The following is a 19,863-nucleotide window of genomic DNA, read 5'->3' as shown; positions in this document are numbered from 1 at the left end:
AAGAAGAAGCTGGGGAGATCCACAACAGCTGCTGGTGAAAGCCATCCAGCTATCGGTGTGTTTGTAACTGACACCTTGTTTTACCTGGTTGACAATTCCAGAGAGACAACAGCTTTTCTGATGTGGCAGTAGTAAATCTTCACAGCATCACTTTCTTCTGACACTGAACAAGGAATTCCACCGAAACTAGGATTTTAACGTGTTTTCTGAAGCTGCTATCTCTGTACCCTTCTCACTGCGAAGCTTCTGCTTGTATCACTTCACGAGTTCCTACTGAGAAGCTTTCCGCTCCCTCTTGAAGGGAACGGTACATATACACCTAAATTTCGTTCTTTCAGAGTAACGAGGGATCCAATAACCTCCCTTCTTCTTCTCTTCCTGTATCGCGACCTCTATAGAATTGAATTATTGAAAACAGAAATTTAGTTTGCTAGAAGATGATTTTAATTGGGGGAATGTTTCTGTGTTTTAAAGTAAGCAAATCTGGTAAAGGCATGTTATAAAATCTAATTAACTGTAGTAAATTACCAAGAAATCACCCTTAGAATGTATCACTGCATCTCTCCCATCTCCCGAAGTTTTTTTTGTCATCCTCCTCCTTTACAAGTCAGATGAGAAACAGGGAGCTCATCTGGTGTTGACAAATGCAGGATATGTTGGTCTTTGACTTTATAGGAGAAAAATGGGTCACCAGCATGTTATTGGCAGCTCAAGTTTGGTGTCATTTAGCCAGCTGAAGGGAAAAAAATAGGCCATTGATTAGTGCAGCAACAGCCTAGGGCCTCTGTATTTTAATTACATATGTTCTTTGGACTAAATTCATCCCTGGTGAAGCATCATTGACTTAAATGAAACTCCGTAATGGTGGAATTTCCCCAATATGTTTTGTTCTCTGAATTATTAACACATCTAGCAGTGTTGTGAATAACTCTGTTTCCCAAAACAAGCGTTCAGGTTTATGTAAAAGCTGGTGTTTGGAGACTTTAAAGAATCCCTAAGACCAAACAGTTTTGCATCCTGTGACATAATCAGAAGCCATTTCTAGTCAGAGATATCTCATAGATTTTGTTATTACCTATCTTGCTATCTTTTTGTTTGCCTGTCTGTCAGACTTTTGTAAGAAAGTTCACTCCTCCTCTTGGCTTTTGGGGGGCTTTTTTCAAGGAGCGAAGAGAGAAGAGATTAAATTTTTCCTGTTAGCTCTTAATGCAGAAAGAAGCTTTAAGCAATTATTGAAATTTATCGTTCCAGCACGTGAGACCTTCCTCCAGCACCACACTGTGGGTTTGTATTTAGCATACGAAAGCTGGCTGCTTGATTTCCCAAGTGGAAAATATGATAATCAGTAACATTGCTGCCATGTATTCTCTCTACAGGGACTGGATTACAGATGAGAAGTCCAGTAAGTCCACAGTAAGGTTGGTCCACTTCTGGATGGGGCTGTTTGATGTGGGACCCGTTCCATCAAGGCCTGGCTGCTATAGCAGACGTCAAGTTTATTTTTCTTCCAGGTAGGGTATCTGAAAGACTGGTAGCCAAAAATTTTAAGATTCAGAACTAAAATGTGACTCCTCTTTCTCTCAAACATGCAAATGTACGTGCTTGGACCACGGGTGGATGAGACATTTCTTCAAGGCAACCTCTGAAGAGAAGCCTTTGCCTATTTGGGCACTTGATATCAAAAGGGCGAGACTTTCCAGGAGGGTTTTCCCAGCTGGAAACTAATGGACTAGGGAGGAGAGTCACTGCGAGGCTGAGCAGTTGCGTCTATCTTCGCAGCAAGCCACACGGCCGGGGCGAGCTGGGCTCCGCAGGGTGCCGTAGCCGGCAGCACTTCCCAGCCGCCGCACGCGGAAGCGGGAGTCGGAGCTGGGCAGCAGCCAGCGACTCGTTCCCCGGAGCAGACGGCTCCCCGGGCGGATGGAGAGGCAGAGCCTGGGGTGCAAGGCTGCAGCCACTTGCCTAGTCGGGCCCTTGCTCACGTTCTTCCTGCAGGCCCCCAGGGCCGGAGCCCTCCGAGGCTCCCAGCCGCCGTCGCGAGAGGAGGATGTTCTCCGGGAGAACGCCAGCTGGGCTGCTGAGGAAGCCCAGGGGAATGAATCCTTGGAGCATGCATTTTTTTCTCTGGATTACCAGCATGTCCAAGTCCCCTTTGAAATCACGCTCTGGATCATGCTTGCATCCTTGGCCAAAATAGGTAAGGCACCAAAAATCTTGAGAGGGTGAAGAGGACGAGGTTCTCCATGGGGACAGGGGGGTGAGGGCAGCCTTTGCTTCACCAGCTCCCCAAAATGCTACAGGGAAAGGCAGCTCCTGTTCTGCCTGTTCTCCGGAATCCCAGGAACTGTGGAAAGCAGTGGGGCTGGGAAGAGCAGTTCTTTCCTAACTGTGTTACGTGCACTTTGTCCACTGACGACTTCATCTTAAAATGAAGCCTTCTCATTCTTAAAGAAGAGTGCCAGATCAGGCCAGTCACAAGGGATAATTCAGTCTGTATGCTAGGTGCTGTAAAACCTAAAATAAAAACTCTAACTACATCCAAGAAATTATATTGTGCAAACAGGACCTATAGTTTTCTTTCTTTTAGTAAAATTTTCTCTCAGACTTAAGGTCTACAAATGTATATATTTATGTAATACTAATATGAATTGTGAGTGGCCACCATGCCCTTCACAAAATATTTTTGGCTGTGGTAAAATTTCCACAGGTCAAATAAAATGTATTTTTAACCTTATGTTGCAATGAACTGATGTCTCAATCAATAGTAATTTTAAAAAGTTTAGTATTTTCAGTAAAATTTAAGATTTCTAGTCAATTGCTTATTGGGTAACTTTACCTTAATTATGCACATATATAATTACTATTATATATTTATTGCTATTATCATTACTGTATTATAATAAATTTAAAATAATAAATGATTTATTATTATTACTTTGTTTTTGCTTTTATACCAAAATGCAACCTTCTGAATGTCATAGCATGGAAAGTTTCCTCATCCAAATGAGGAACTGAAGCTGTTTAGCCAGTTTGGGGTGATGAGATAACAAGGAATATTTCTCTTGATCTGTTTTCAGGGTTTCATCTCTATAACAGGCTGCCTTCTGTTGTTCCAGAAAGCTGTTTACTGATATTTGTAGGACTCATTATGGGTGGAATCATCTACGGCTTAAACGACAAGTCACCGCCCGTTATGGACAGCGATATCTTTTTCCTCTACCTGCTGCCGCCTATCGTCCTCGACGCAGGATACTTCATGCCCAGCCGTCCCTTTTTCGAGAACATTGGCACTATTCTCCTGTACGCAGTCGTGGGGACAATATGGAACGTGTTTGGGATTGGCTTTTCGCTGTACGGGATCTGCCAAGTGAAATCTTTTGACCTGCAGGATGTTTCGTTGCTCCACAACCTCTTGTTTGGCAGTCTGATAGCTGCCGTGGACCCTGTGGCAGTGTTAGCTGTGTTTGAGGAGATCCACGTCAATGAAAAGCTACACATCTTGGTCTTCGGCGAATCGCTCCTGAATGATGCAGTGACGGTGGTAAGGACTGGCTTTTATTTTCAGTATTTAGTGTCCAGAGGAAGGACTGTCTCGTGCTGAGAGGTGGGACCTGAGATCTGCAGAGGGAAGGACCTCTTCTAGCAGAGGACTCCTTGGCCAGGTGTCCGGCCTCAGGTCCCGAAAAACATTTGGGTGAACAACTGTCTTCAGCTTCAATAGAGCTGAGGATCTGGCACGTAAGTCTGGAGTTAAAAATGTGTTTGAGTGCTACAGCACTCACCTGTCAGGCACCTGCTCTGCAGGGAGAAGCAGAGACTTCTGAACTCACAGAAATGCCAGCAGCATATTTTAACGTTATTGCTATGTGCGGTCATGCCTGGTTAATGCCTCGTTAATGGCCATTTTTCCTCTTTCTCTTTCATTTCTCACCCAGGTACTCTACAAGCTGTTTAGATCTTTCTGTGAAATGCCAGCCATCAAAACTGTGGATGTTTTTGCTGGAATTGGAAAATTCTTTGTGGTTGGCACAGGAGGAGTTTTAGTAGGTCTTACTTTTGGGATGATTGCTGCCTTTACCACGCGATTTACCAAGAATATCCGTGTAATTGAACCGCTCTTTGTCTTCCTGTACAGTTACCTTTCCTATCTCGCTGCGGAAATGTTTCACCTTTCTGGTATTGTGGCGTAAGTATGTCCATGAATCTCGTTTCCCAAGGAAAGTTTCTGGCTATATTTGCTGAGAGGTACCAGTCAGAACAGTAACCAAGTTTTAAAGTAAGTTTGCTTAGTTGGAAACCTTTGTATGGCAATGAACAGAAAGTTTAAAAGCCTTTGAAATAGCTGAGGGATGTAACCTCATTCCACAGGTTACACAATTACATGCCAGTGGCAGTAGGGACTCTTCAACTGCACACAAATCTGTGGATCTGAAAGCCTCGGAGAAATGGCCCCAGTACTGTTCTGCAATAGCACCTAGTTTCGTGCCTGGGAAAGCTAAAGGACTCGACTTCAAACAAACATTGCAGGAGAAAACATGCGCATTCTCAAACCGCAGATCATAAGCCATCCTGATCACTAGTGCTTCAAGCTTCAAATGCCTCGTCAGTTTATTCAGGTTTTTGTGGGATGTTTCATGAGTTCTACTTTTTTTATTTTTGGAAACTCTGAAAGTTCAAACAATGAGGTTTCTACTGGATTTTGGCAGGGCCAGAAGAGGCTTCCAGGCATATTTTGTTATCTTCCTTATTAGGCCCAGGCAAAATGAACATTTGAAAAGCTGCAAGGAGCAATTTATCCAATTCTGTGGACCTCAGCAAAGTTTGGGTATGGTCTGTGCTTATAGCAAGTCTGTTCTAACGTCATCCTGCTCTGTCTGTCCCAGCAGTTAGTTAGAGGGTGATGGCCTCAAAGGCGTGCTGAGGCAGAACAAACGATGACAGAACCAAGTAAGTGATGGAGAGGTAGTTGTTTATCCCATACAAAGGTGAAGTCTGGAAATACTCCCTCTCTTTGGGACCGAAGAGGTCTAATCAAAACATTTGCTTTAGAGATTTATCTTGGAGATTCTGACTTCCTGTCAAAAGAGGTTTAGACAACTTCAGATCATGTATTTGGTTTCCTAAGTGAGGCTGTTGCATTTTTGTGTTCTCAGTGTGCACGTGTCTGTTCATCACCCCTCTATCTCCAGTAACATTTGAATCTGCTGACCAATTTCAGATACATTTGTTAGAGGTCACAGTTTCAAAGATACTAAATGCTCGCATGTTTTTATGCAAAGGGATGGTCAGTGAAGAGACACCATTTGTATTCTGTCAGTTCAGTCTTTTGCAAATTGTAATTTATAGACAATACATTTTATTTATTTCTATTTTTGCTGGGCGTGTCTTTCAACAAGATGAATAATTATGGGTCAGATCCTTCAATTTTAAGAGAGATATTTGTGCTCAGCTCAGTGTGAATTTTGCCTGCAGAAAAATTAATTTAATCTGGAAAAGTAGATCTAATAATCCTAATGTTCAAAGAAATCTTACCTCAGAAAGAAGAGACGGATAAAAAACGCAGCATGAGTGATTCAGTCCTTCTGATTTCTGTGGGCTGATATCTGTTGCATCTAGTTCTCCTACCTAAACAAAGTCAGGTGATGCTGAGGATCACAGAACTAACAGCACTTAATATTCCCCTAAAGACTATAAACTGCACTTAGACTCCATTGATAGCCACAGTGTAAACAACTGTAAACCTGATAATAATGAAGAAAATGAAAAATTAAATGGTCAGGTACCAGCTAGACACAGGATTATCTGGGATATCTGTTTTAAAAATAATGCTACTCCTTTGGATATAAGCTATTCCCGTATCTTGCAGATTTTATTTCCTCAGCTGGTTAATATGAGCAATATTTTAGCATTACTGAAAACAATTCTAGCTCTGGGAATAGGTAAGATAAATCTATTTATAGGAACATAAGACAGAATAGTGAAATAAATATGGTGCATAATCATCAAGGAGAAGAAAACATTCAACCCTAATGGTGTCTCCTTCTATCAATCATAATTTACTGTACCCATTATGGAACCCATATTCTTTTGAATAATGTATTGTTTCTAAAGCAAAACAGTTGCGAAGGCAGCTGATTCCTGCACTATTGGTCTTGTAGTTGCCAAATTCCAAATGCCTTTTTATATATCTTGATTTCAAACAATTCATTCATTTGTGACCAGGGATAATGCATTAGAAGAAGCAGATCTGGGCAGTTTCTTTCTCTGGAAAATAATTTATTTGCCAAAAAAATCAGTTTTGCATAGACCAAAAAAATTTGTGAGTGCAACCCAATCTGCTAGAGAGCTCTGTATGCAAATATTTTTTAGTGCTTTAATTTCTTCCTTGTTCTAGTGTCAGTGTTCCTCTTTGAAGGGACTTTCTCCTCCAAATAAGCTGCTTTTTTTTTCCCTTCTTTTAATGGGAATGAAGAAAAACAAATAATTATTTTAAGACAAAAGAAATAGAAATGTTTTGCATTTTTTTGCTTTTTTTTGTTTGAATGCCAAGCCAAGTAATCAGTAGCTCATATAAGGTGGAAGTGCATCTTTGTTTGAAACATTTTTTTCCTAGTTATTTCTTGTTTGCTATGCCAACCAAGTATCTAATATGTATCTCCCATAATAACATTACTGATTTTCTTAGTGCTTTAAATAGAGCAGAAGTTAATATAGCTGTTGTTCATTACTTTTGTCTTGGTCCAATAATGTATGCAGAGTTATGGCAATGAAGATATGTTAATGGTTCACTGATGAGCGAGAGAGAAAATGGCCCTTATTCTGCTTTCATTAACAACAGTGCAAATTAAGAGGAACAGCACAGTGGCCAACTGTGTCTTACTGAAATCAAGGGTTGTTGAGGAGAGAATAGGAGTCTTTGGTCTTATACAGGTTACAAAAATACAGCTAGATGAGAACTCCTTTCGGCAGTGACGACACGGAGACCGTGATTAGTTTGTGTCAATAGTTGGGCTGAAAAATGACAGCAGTATTTGCTGCCTTTCCAGAGAGCTGTTCAAACTGTGTTGTGAATATACAACAGATTGCATCTAGTCTACGGCGTACACATGTTCTGCTTAACTGGAACAACTGATAATTTCCAAAGAAAGGGTTTTTTTTATTCCCCCTGCACTTGAGCTTGAATTCTGCCTTGCGTTTTGGTAGTGAAAATGGAGGGGCATGTATGACCTTCCTTTCCTATCTGAAGTTTCACAGCTGATACTTGCTGTTTCGAAGCAGAAGTAAAAGCTCACCCAAACTTTTAAAAATCCCAACCCCCAATTTTTGTCAAGTTATTAAGACTCAGCACAGGTTTCCCTTATAGAAGTTATTAAAGAAAATAAACAGGAATCAAAAAAGACTGTAAAAATGACCGATTAAAACCAAGGAAATGGTGGGAAGGAAAAAGAGGTAATTAAACAAGGGAACTTCTGCCATGGTATGCATCATCAGCTCTGCCCATTTGCAAACTGTCCTATTCACTGGGAGCCATGATGCAACCCTGTTTTTTCCACAAAAGTGCAAATAATGCAAATAATCTCCTGTGAGAAATTCTGTGCTGAAATATGGTGTTTTCACTGCAAAGCAATAGTTGCCTGTCTGTTTTCTGAATAGTTACTGGCTGAGAGAATACTGTATGACTAAAGGACTGCTGAGGCCAACATTTATTTGGACACCTATTTGCATCTGTTTGGACCATGTATCTGTCCTGGCTGCAGCTGGTGTTTAAAGTCTGTGCGCCAGACCCATGTTCGCTTCTTCTAGCTGAGGATCTACCTCTGCAGATTTGTCTACATGTGATATCATGTTTAAGGAGAGTTACCATGCCGTCACCTGTGGTAGGAACTTGTGATGCTGTAAAACTCCCCCGCGGGCAGCGTTACTGAGCAGTGAAGGCATCGCAAGGACTGCAGTCTCAAGGGGAGTGTGCTTCCATGCAATCATGATACGCTAAGAAACCTCATGAGGGAAGAATGAGCTTTTATGACCCATAAACTCATGCCCAGGGTAGCTATGCAGTGCCTTTGCTTTGCATGAAGCTCACTAGTCTCCTGGTGTCCCACCAGTTTTACGTTGGTTTAATGCTAGAGGATTCAGTGGGGTTTGGCTGGGTTTACAATGTTCTGCATTAGAAGGAAGCCTGGCCTTTCGTGTAAGAGCAATATGTACCAAATAGCAATGGAAATCAGATCTCAGAAACAAGTTCCCTTTGTCATTGGTGGTTCAACATTTAGGACAAAATATTGCTGTTAGAAAATGGAGCTTTGACTCTCTGAGCACTAAACAGTTTTGACCTTCTAAGATTGCTAGACTGAAACTGTATTGATTTGAAAAGCTGATGAATTAAGCTAACCACATGTGTCCTGTAACTTGAAGAACCAATTACCCATGAAAAATTACAAGGCAGAAGTTTTAATTGGTGCTACACAGCTCTGAAGTGACCTTGGATATACAGAGGGAACTACGATGTTCTGACTGTAGTGGCACTCTCTAATAAGCCATTTGTTGGCTTGTTGTGCAGCCTGATGAGTATTCCTTATGATTTTTTTTTTACTGCTTGAGCTTTTTCTGTCTTTTGGTTGCTTGAAGTGGATGGCTTCTTAGCTGTGCCCAAAGAACATCAGTACAGCCCCAGCTGGGCTGGGAAATATTGTGTGACATACACTGAATGTTTGAGTTTGTCCAATTTTAAGCTGGCTTTGTTGGTGCTGGCTCTTAGGTGAAGTAGTGCAGCATTCAGGTTGCTCTCAAACTACACCAGGTCTTATAGCATGTTATTGTCCTAATGGTCTTACCAATATCAATGGATGGGTGTAGGAAGCAAGACACTACCCAGTGAGATGTCTGCAAACATATGACACTCAATGAAGCCTTTTATTTATTTATTTTTTTAAAGGACAATGTGTCAATTTTGTGTGCTTATGTAGAAAAAACTAATTGTTTTCTTTTCACTTTCTCAGCATCATTGCTTGTGCTATGGGCATGAAACGTTACGTGGAGGCCAACATCTCTCTGAAATCTCACACCACAGTCAAATACTTCATGAAGATGTGGAGCAGTGTTAGTGATACGCTCATCTTCATCTTTCTTGGGGTTTCCACCATTGGAGAAAACCATGAGTGGAACTGGCCATATATTTGCTTCACTGTCATTTTCTGTCTCATCTGGAGAGCACTAGGTATGGTGAAATGATGGATTTTTATTTGTGGGAGTGAAATATATGATTCTATTAAGTGAGAGAATGGAGTGCGTGTGTGTGTGGGGGGGACTTTGAAGAGTACAAATTATTTGGAATTCAGAACATGACCTTAATTTCCAGTCTCTAATTCATGAAATAATTCCTTCTGCTTTCTTATCTTCTGTCCCACTTGTTTTATCCTTTCTTTGCATGGAGAATGTGATAGACTTCCAGCAATTTCATATTTGATGAGATAAACTGGTACTTGATCTTAAAGAGCAGAGGGTTTGTCTTCTCGGGTCAGTGGTCTAGAGTTTGAATCTTATTATCTTTTTTAAATGATGCTCAAGCCCATGTGTTTTAGCTGGGTCTCATGACCCACTTGATGTCCTCTCTATCCAGATACCTTAGACGACACTTGAAAGGAAACTATACCTTTACTGAAAGGAGTAAGTCAGATTTGGTTGCAGCAGAGAAAGTGATGGATTAAAGGCTTTCTTTATAAAAAGATCCTTTGCCAAATGTACTCTGAAGCTCCACCTCAATTTAATTTCTTTATACACCACACGCAGACAAGCCTCAGAGTAGATGTGAGTTGGGAATACAGTAAGACTTGGCAGTACTTTAATGTTACAGCACTACAAATTCCCCCTGGCCTGTGCAAGGAAGACCTGGGCAGATGGCATCTCTGAAGGCTCCACTTGCTTGTTTGAACAGTTAGACAATTTCAGTGTCACAGAGCCTTTTCTGTCCAGCTTTCCATGGCAGGTTGCTTGTTGCCTTTAGGAGGGCAGGGAGATGTGGGCCACTGGCGCTCTCCTCACATATGTTGTCTCCTATTGTTGATCAAATATGCGGGAGAAGTTAATCACACCTCCTAGCAGGACATGACAGCAGAAACATGAATTGTCTTTGCTTTGAAATCCTGGAGTCACTGGGCTTTCGGTAGATATAGAGACGGAGAAATTAGGGTTCATGCAGAGTTCCCCAGTAAATTCCTGCAAAAGCAACTTGTTAAGGACGGTGAGAGATGCTGGGTTGCTGAAGACAAGAGCAGCCTGTGAAGGTCTCTCAACCATCCCGTGCCCTACACGAGCCCATGGATGCAAAGCTTGGAGGAAGCTCATTCTGCCTGTCTGTGTATGCCGTCCTCCATGCATAACACAAGAGCTTTTGCTTCTAGGCTTGCTGGAACTGGAAACTATTCTGAGCAACCTAAGGAAGTTCAAAGCTGAGGTTTTCTTCCTTCTACTCATACTTGAGAACTTCAGATAGGATTAAGAATGACCAAAACTAAGTGATAAAAGGAGGAAGAGGGATATGTGTGAAAATCCTTTCCTGATAACTGTGGCTAAGACTAATCTTCCTGGTATCATTTACTACAAAAAATTCAGCCCAGGTCCCACAGTATTCTAGGTTCCCATCTTCATGTGTTGTAAATGACCAGAAAAACAGATGTGCTGTTTTACGGTTGTCTCTGGTTGTGTCTTGCCCTGATTTGGTGTTCACGAAGGCTGATTCTCCATTTTCATAATGTGCACTTAGTGATGCCTGTGAGTAAAGACTGGCTACCTTGTTAGTCCACTGAATTTAATACTGTGTTTAATAATGTATAAAGATTTTTTCAAAGGACAAGCTGAGAGAGCTGAGCTCCATGACACGACTATTTTGCTGTGTTCTTCCTTTGCTATTCTTCTCATTTATGGATATTTTTATATATAAACTGTATGCCCACAGATACAACAGAGCATACGTTTTGGCAAGGAATTTGACAGATAAAAGCATTCAAAGGGATTTATGTTTACAAACCACTGAGTCAAACCAAATGATAATTTATTTGAACTCAAGTTTGATAGACATTTCAAGCAATTGCTTAAATAGGATAGGCCATGATTAACAAGACATAGCAGAATGTGTTTTATTAGCTGTTAAAACATGCCAAGATTTGTTTTAATGACTCTGCACCATAAATGCACTTGGAAGCATGCTTATTAGTCAGTTGTACATACGTTCAAATGTTTTATTATGATTAAGTGTTTTTCTTCTGTTAAATTATTTGTTTAAATTAAAAAAAGTTCTGAGTTATTTTGACTTCTTAGTTTGACAGCTCTTCATTGCAAGAGGGAAGGAACGTTAATAGTAACGCTAGAAAAGCACCTAGCAAAATCCTCCAGCTCTCTGAACATTGCTATTCTGATCATGTTCTCTAATCATTTAATCATCTAATCATCTAATCACCTGCCCTGGAGCCCGAGGAGGAGCCCAGGCACCGACCTGCTCGGGCCTGTCCACACTGAAACCGGACGCGCTCGCGGGCCCAGCTCCAGAAACGCGAGACAGCTATGGAGTTTTCCTCCAGGATTTGGGGGCTTTCTGGCTGATGGTTCTGGTTTTAGTACATAAGCTGTACCTTAGCCCTATAGTGGTTTTAGTCCAGAACCTTTCAGTGTAGACTAGAGCTTAGGTTTTATCTTTTGTAGGTAAAGGGGTTTGGTGTTTCATAGCTGAAACTGGGTCCTTTTCTTCTCTGTGAGAATCATATTTGCAGCTTACTCTTGCTAGCAAGGGATCACAGATCCAGGGTAAAGTGCTTACGGCAAAGGTGTAAGAAACTTGGTGCTGTTGGCACAAGTGGTTCTGCCTTGGCTGCTTCCAGGACCACGTCCCACCACAACTCTTTGGCTTATGCTAGCTTAAAGGAGAAATGATTCAGCTGAAGCCTGGGGACTGGAATCCCTTTGACGTAAGAGATCATATAAAAAGCAAAATACATGAATTATATGACAGCAGTAGTATTCTACCGTTATCCAGACACCAGGGAATTTTCATTCTCTGTTTATCAAATTACATCCCCAGAAGAAAACATATTCTGCCCAAAATAATTGTATGTCATTTCTTGGAAAACACCGGCCTTGAATTAGTGTAGGGAATGCTAATAATTTATGAAAAAGGACTAAATTAAGACAAAGGCCAGGGTATCCGCTCAAGTAGATTTTATTCCTTTAAATCAGTGGTGCTGCCTGGGCTTATAATAGCTGAAGCTCTGATTTAAGGTATGCATTTAGGCCTAAGAAAGGTACCTATTACCAGCTTTTCCTTCCTCATTAAAATAATTTGTGTGTGAACTGGTGGTTCCACTTGGCTCCTGTTTCTCTGTGAAATATGTTACTACACAGCATTTGTTTGAGCTAAAAGTTACCAAGAACCCTGAAACCGAAGTACTTCACATCATCTGTTCTTCTTGGCACCAGTTCCACAGCATTGCAAGGACTGCGAAAGTATTGCCAGGTTCAGTTAATTGAGTTCACTATTTTTGAGCATCCCCAGATTTTTTTGTTTTCTTTAAACTGTTCTGCTGTATGGTTGAAGTTTGGTTATTTTTAGTTTCTGTGTGTGGGAAGGTGTCTGATATGTATATTACATATGCGCTATTTTTTGGAGTTTATTTCTTCAATGACACTTTACAAACACCCTTTAAAAAAATCAATAATGGTGTGGGTTGAACTAATTCCTAGCAAAAGTCAATGACAATCTGTGTCATCAGCTCTCAAAATGGCCATTAATCTTCAGAAAATGAAATGTTTATCGTATCAGTTGATATTAAGATCAGATACTGCTTACAAATTTAAGGCCCAATTTTCATCTCACTTGCACAGTGTCCTTTGACTTCATTCAAGTAAATTCTCATTAACACAGGTTCTAGGGAGCTCTGAAGCAGCCTGTAAAGTGTTGGTTATATAAGCAGATGTCTGTCAAATGGATATTGTCACATCACTAGCTCCCTCTTTGACTTTCTGTAGCTTTATGCATATGTTTATGTATTTGCAAAAGGTTATAAATTACATCAATTGCTGTATCATCTTACATAGTCCAAAATTCACACAGTATAAATTTTAATGAGTGAAAAATTCCTGTAGAGACAACATTATTGTGGGTAGAATATTTATCAAATATTTACAGTGTCTTGGCTATTGCTTGGAAACTTCAAAATGGGAAAGTAACTTGTAACTAAATTATTATTGACAGTTTGCCTCGAGAGTATTTATAACCCAATCAATTCAATCATTCATTATTACTGATTAGAATAAATCAATTACTACTTCAATTCAGTTCTTAGAATCTGTAACTACATCATTATACTGATCAATGTAATATTTAGGCTGGCCCATGACCATAAGAGTTTCCCTAAAAACATTTAATTAACTACCATGGAAATATATGTGCTAATTTGTCTTATGCTGCCAATAGTTATTGTTTGTTCAGTATTTAGTTGATGCTTAGCACTTACTCAAAACCAAACTGTATGTTCTGGGAATCCTTGGTCGTGGGATAATACTAGCAGCCCTTGCAGAGCTCAGAGCTCTTCTGAAGGAAGCTCCAGGTTCGTGAGAGGACTACGATAAGCACAAGGCTGAAAACAAGCCGAGAGAAGTTGCTATGAGATGAGTCACCTAAAATTTTATGGTTGTGCAAAGCCAACAAACTGTGGCCGGTTGATGGTGTTTGTTGTGCTCCCTCGAACCAGAAATGTTTGGGGCAAAGGTTTTTAACCAGACAGGTTAAATGTAAGCCCACTGGACCAGATTAGAAGGAAAGCCAGTGGCATTAGGAATATATTGTGTATTACCACCTTTGCCCCTGGGAACGTCTTAATCAGTTTTTCCCACTTGAATGTTTTTTTGCTGTAAAATATGTCATCCTCTTAAAGAGTTTTATCTAATTTGTATTTTTGTTTGATCAGTTTCCATCTTCTTTCTTGCTTTCCAGGGGTCCTTGTACTGACTTTCTTTGTGAACAGATTTCATGTCAACACCGTGACCAGCAAAGACCAGTTTATTATAGCATATGGGGGTCTCCGAGGTGCAATCTGTTTCTCTTTGGTTTTCTTGCTTCCTGACTTTCATAGAAAGAAGCTCTTCATTGCAGCAACAACTGTTGTCATCCTCTTCACCGTGTTTGTACAGGTAAAAATACTCTTAGTATGAAAACATGTCACGAGCAGATGTAGAGAATAACCTTCTTGTTTTGGGGTTTTTCTTTTTTGTTGTTTTTTTTTTTCAGGCGAATAACCTGAAATCTAAACCATTAGATTTGATGCACAAGATAATGAATATATGAATTTACTTGTTGTTAAGACTTTCCCTGCATCAAGTGGTTAAGCATATAAAAATTTAAAAATATTACTGAAAGAGGCAGAAGATGTGAGACTGTATCATGCATTTGTGAGGCCCATTTAATAATTGTTGACTTATAACATCTACTGTAGCATTTTCCTTGATAACATGTCGAATCTTTAATCTGGTCCAGTCTTATTGGGGTAGCAATGGTGAAAACCTGGAAGAATGATGCTGGCATAGATTTTTCACTCTGAAGTGGTACCTTTACTTGTTTTGTGTGGTAGCACAGCCAACACCAAATAAAGCTCTACAGATAGAGCTTGATATCTGAGCAAGGTAAGAGCCGCCTGCTATTGCAGGCCTTGTGAAATGAGTCACGAGCTGAAACACTGCCTGAGCCAGGCTGTAGAGAAGGTCAGTTTTCACAGTTCCAAAGGTGAGAAGCTGGGAGATATTGGAGATATTCCAAACCTACTGAACATGGACAGCAAGAATTTTAAAAGTGGCTTTTGGTTTTGGTGATCTCGGTTTTGGCATTTCAGAGAGGGACAACTTAAGGGGCCTAATTTTGAAGGAGTGTCATCTTCTCATTTTCTGAGAGTGAGCTCCATTTTATTGGGGCGTCCAACAGCTGAAGCAACCATAATCATTAGTTGCTTATGAAAACGTTTTGTATATATGTACATGTGTATATATGTCTGAGATGTTCTCACATTCATGCAGCAAAGCAGCTGTAGTTATTTTATGATGACTCAGAAGAAGGCGATAGCTTCAGCTCTTCCACTGGAAAAAATTTTGGGTGTGTTACTTGTTATAAAGGAACGGAAAATCAGAAGTAAATAAAATCTTAGCACATTTTGTTTATTGTTTATTTGCCTCTGATTTTTCTTTTATAACTGACTCACTGAGCCCTGTTGCTTCCTGCTTTTTCTTTCTGCCCCAGTGAGTGTTGAGTTGTTTACCAGCCGGTGGAAAAACTGCGAGTGAGTGCAGCCTGCCTCTGTTATGGCATAACCTTGGACCTGGTGAGGAGAGGGAGGTGGACCTCTCACAACGCTGGTAGCTGCTCCCAGATATGGGTTTATTGTTTAAATCACCACTGTACTTTGCTTTTTTTTATTTATTTATTTCTACTGTGGATGTTTTTCACAGAGCTTCGTCCAGTGGGAATGCCAAGGGACCATGCACAGCTTCAGCTGCTCCTGGGGAGCATCTGGGAGGTGTTATTTCTGAATCCTGCTCACACTTTCATTGTGGGCAAGGACTCAAGTTGTTCAGGCTTGCAAAGACCGCGGCTGGGGCAGAAGCAGGGCTTCAGGTGCCTGGAGAACTTTAAGATCAAAGAACCTCTGTTCAGGCTCCTTTTGGGTTAAGTAGCCGCGGTGGTTTTGGTGTCAGGTTCCTGAATTCCACCTTGCTTGTACAGAAGTTGCTGTTTTGGGTCTGGTGCTTTATGTTTGTGCTCCGTAACCACTTTAGGTAGAATGATGAAAAGGGATCCAGAATATGCAGTTTTCCCTTCTCCTGAAAGACAAGAGATACCATAAATGAGACCAATCAAGGTTCAAAATCTACTTCCATCCTGTCTTGTTTTGTTTTAATGGAGCATCTGCCATGGGTTTCCAGTGAGCTGAAGCTTGCATCTGTTTTACTGCTGTTTTTATCAATACAGCAGCAGGTTTTGCTTCAGAGTCTGGCAGGAGAATCCTTGGAAGTCTAATGGGAAATAGATGCTGGTTTTGCTAAGATGGGTCCCAACAGAAAGTTTGTAGAAGTTACCTTCAAAATTCTTCTGTCCTGGAGTTTTCTTGTGAACATATTTCTATTGTTTCACTGGTATTTCTCTCATTACTAATAGATTGCCTTTATTTATAACTGATTCTTTAATTAAGATGCCTCCAGATATGTGAAAGCTGAGATTTGAAGGAAGTATTTTGCTTCAGGGGTGCCCCGAAGCCCCCCGTGCCGTTCGCCGGGAGGTGCGCGCAGCGGAGACGCAGCTCTCGGCATTGCGATGACATCTAGCGGTAAAAGCATTCCTGGGAATTTCTGCGAGCGGAGGATTTGGGATCTGTTTCCCTACTGTTCTCCGCCTCGTTAACCCTGTGCTGAAAGCAGCGGCGAGCCTGTGATGGCAGGGCCCCTTCCAGAGTTCCCGCTTCTCCGAAATGCGCCTGCTTTAGTTCACCCTCAAAATTCAGCCAGGCTTCAGATGAGGATGCGATCAAAAATGAGGGTCATCCGATCCAGAAAAGAGCAGGACAGAATTGCCTAACTTTCTCTGTCCTCAAAAGCGCGGAGTTAAGGTCAAACTTTTTTTTTTTTTGCGGACTGAGCGGTTGTGGGAAGTACAAGACGGTGACGGATGCTCTCACCTCCCGCAGTGCAGGCAGCGCGGACTGAGCAGGTCACCGCGGGAGGCGAGGCCGGCGAGCGGGTGGTGTACGTGGAATAATGGCGTTCAGAAAAGCTCCATGGGAGCTTCCTTCGCTCAAGTGCTCAAGGCCCATGCAGACTCACTGACCCAGGGCCTGCCCTCCTCCTCCTTCCACCCCTCAGCCCACTCTCCTGCCATCGGACAGAAGGTAGGAAGCAGCTGTGGGGGCTTCAGGAGACCCGAGGTCACGGTGACAGCTGCAAAGTGGCCTCATGGCTCAGCGACGCCCTGCGACGGCGAATTCCTTCCACTTGGCCTCCGTTGGACCCCGTGGTCAGTCGTTTGTGACTCAGGCCCTGCAGAGGGGGCACGGATTTATTCCGGGATCGACTCTGCGCGGCAGAACTTCTCCACGTCCTCCTAACCCAAGTTATTAGCTGAAAAAAAATTCAATAATGAGTGTGATGTGCCAACAGGCCTGGAGCCGCGTAGTGGAGGGCAGCTGGAGGAGGCAGTTTCCAGGCCTCTTGTTGCAGACTGAAAGGCGTGAGCAGGGGCCAGGGGGTAGGGTGAGTGCAGTTAGGTGGAGGCTGACAAGTTTTAAGATGCAAATGTGGGTCAGAAATTGAAAAGACACGGTCACTAGGCACGTCCGTTCATGCAGAGACGCTCTTGAGTCTCAGACAAAGGTTGTTCTAAGGCAGCAGCTCCATTCTGCGGAAGCTTCGGAAAATCCTTCCCAGGACTGGGAAAGGGCCTTTGTGTAACCTCAAAGCTCAACTGGTGATGTCATCTCCGTGCTAAAGGGTGAGAGTTAAAGAGCATCCCCCGTGGGTGCGTGTCAACGGGACGACCCCTTGACCTTCAGCCATTCACTAGGAGCACAGCCGCTGTACAGGCAGACTACACTCAGACTCCAGATACCTGCAGCACTGTGTAACTGAGACCACCACAAGAATGAAAAATACGTAAACTTGCTTAAAAGCCGTATCAGAAAAACCTTGCTATAGCTCAGCATGAAAGAAAATAAGTAAAAATAATAGATGCAGATATTAAGGTAAACCTTTAGAAATGTGGGTTTTTAAATCAGTCCTGTAGCTTCTGAAGTGAATGGGACTACTGCCAGCCACACCAGTGGATGCAGGGTTGAGGAACGAGTGTCTTTAATATCCAGGTGTCCTTCACGTTGCATTCCACTTTGGGTGGAAAAAACAAGTGAAAAACTGGCAGCAAAACAACTTCTGTGGATAGTGGGCTTTTTTTGGTTTGCTTTGTTATTCTGTGCAACAGGTTTTCTTCATATTCACAGTGGCATTAATACTGACTTGGAGAGAGCTTTTCTGTGTTAAAACTGGATAGAAGCTGTGGGAGACGTGATCTGGGTTGTTATACACTGGTTTACGGCCAGCAAGGTCTCTTGTGGGAGTAAAAATCCACTTCATTTTCTTGGATATCCTGACAATGCTATCTGAAAAGACCAGAGATGTAGGCAGTTAGGCTTGTCCATACATGGCTCTATCAGTGCGTTATATAACCCAGGAAACATGGCTATTTTGGTCTTTCTAAACCAGTTGCATAAGTCTCTGCCCACTCCAGGCCTGGTTAATGATTTTGAGAAGGTTGACTGAGCAATTGTCAAGTGCTCCGTGGTTCCAGACAGGCCTGGATATCTGCCACTCGGACCAGAAAGTCCTCAGAAGAGCTGTGGGCTTGTCTGGAATGTCACAAAAGGCCCTCGTTGTTCTTTTTCTCAGTGTGGTTTAAAAATTAAATACCATGTTCTCCATTTAAAGTTCACTCTTTCAAAGTATTGGCCTCTGACCTCTTTGGAATTGTTAATAAATATAATTGTTCTGAAGAGGTTTTTGTGTGGTGCCCACACTTATCCATTAGCTACTGGATCGCTGGCAGTAGAAAAACTTTGTGTGAGCCATGATACAGCTGCCAGTGTCATGTCATATGCTTCTGGCAAGTTATTGCTCGTGGGTAGAGGAGTGTTTCTCGAAGGAACCCTCTTGAAGTCACAGGAGATCTCCAGGTGTGCAGCTATCTGAAGGTCTAGAAATGACCTGTGGGATTCCCATGACACTCCTCAGGTGAAGAAGGGACGTAGAAATTGAGGTGTGTGGATGTCTAAATTTGAGAGCCCTGGTCAAGAAAACTCCACAATGCCACTTCAGCATGAAAACAAACACAGCTGATTATCTAGGCAAGACAAGAGACCAAACTGCATGGATCCTACTTAATTTTTGTAATATCGATTATTTCTAAATTTGTTAGATTTACGTTATTTACTCTGAATTATGATGCATTTTTATTGCTATTACCAATTAAAATGACACATTAATTGTTCTTGCAATTAAAAATGTGTTCATCTCTCCACTGTGCCAACACTTGTGACATTCAGAAGTCTCAATCAACTTCTCAATCATTTTGCTGTAAACATATCCTAGAAAAATCATTTCATACAGAAGCAAGACTAAGGCGTGCATCACAGCAGCATTTTAGACGTTTGCTCATGAGACTTAAAGGACATTAGAACTCTTCCCTTGACCCTTCCCACGAGGTGGGTACTTTGATTAGTAAACTTAGCTACTTGCTGAAGATCTTTGGAGCGATGATCTGTGACACATGATACTCAGAAAGTTAGCAAACACGTCGCTCCCTTCAGTGTGGGCAAGCCTTGGCAGTGGCTGTGTGCTGTGAAGGTCTGAGGACTATCATCGTTTCAGGCATTTGAGCTTTGCACATTTCAAGCCCCTTTCCATCTGGCAGGCTGCGGCAATAACTAGTCACAGGCTTGATCTTGAAATTATTAGTTGCATTTCTGTGGTCTTTGAGATGCTAGAGGCCAGATTAGGAGAGCATAACATTTCCCCTCTCTGCCAACTCCCATCCTAAAGCCTGCGAGTATGTGAGTTCCCACTGACAAACCGCTACCAAAGCTCTCCATGAGCAAAGAAAATGTTTGGGTTACAGTTGGGTGAGTAGAATTTGCAGAGTTGTCAAAGCTTCACAGATATTTTCTTCCTAATAGAAAAGATCTGAGGAGAGGTGCTATCTGAAAGAGCAGGCCTTGTTCTGACAGAGGTCACCATTCTTGCTGCAGAGACTGGAGTAGCTGTTGTTTGTGTCCATGCTGGTGATTTTGC

At 41.8% G+C, this 19,863-nt stretch overlaps 1 protein-coding gene across 1 annotated transcript in view; it reads left to right on the top strand.

The window, feature by feature from the left end:
• Positions 1-3,091: 3,091 nt before the first annotated feature.
• Positions 3,092-19,863, top strand: part of LOC112989704 (sodium/hydrogen exchanger 2-like) — a 32,549-nt gene continuing 15,777 nt past the window's right edge. Inside the window, exons 1-4 of the mRNA XM_026111034.2 lie at positions 3,092-3,541; positions 3,936-4,186; positions 9,000-9,217; positions 13,985-14,181. Coding sequence (XP_025966819.2) covers positions 3,149-3,541; positions 3,936-4,186; positions 9,000-9,217; positions 13,985-14,181 — 1,059 coding nt within the window. The 5' untranslated portion in view covers positions 3,092-3,148. The remainder of the gene's footprint in view (positions 3,542-3,935; positions 4,187-8,999; positions 9,218-13,984; positions 14,182-19,863) is intronic.

Source organism: Dromaius novaehollandiae, chromosome 11 (genome assembly GCF_036370855.1).
Source record: "Dromaius novaehollandiae isolate bDroNov1 chromosome 11, bDroNov1.hap1, whole genome shotgun sequence".
NCBI classification, from domain to species: Eukaryota; Metazoa; Chordata; class Aves; order Casuariiformes; family Dromaiidae; genus Dromaius; species Dromaius novaehollandiae.
The sequence above is the reverse complement of the archived record's forward strand: the minus strand, read 5'-3'. Positions and strand labels throughout refer to the sequence as shown.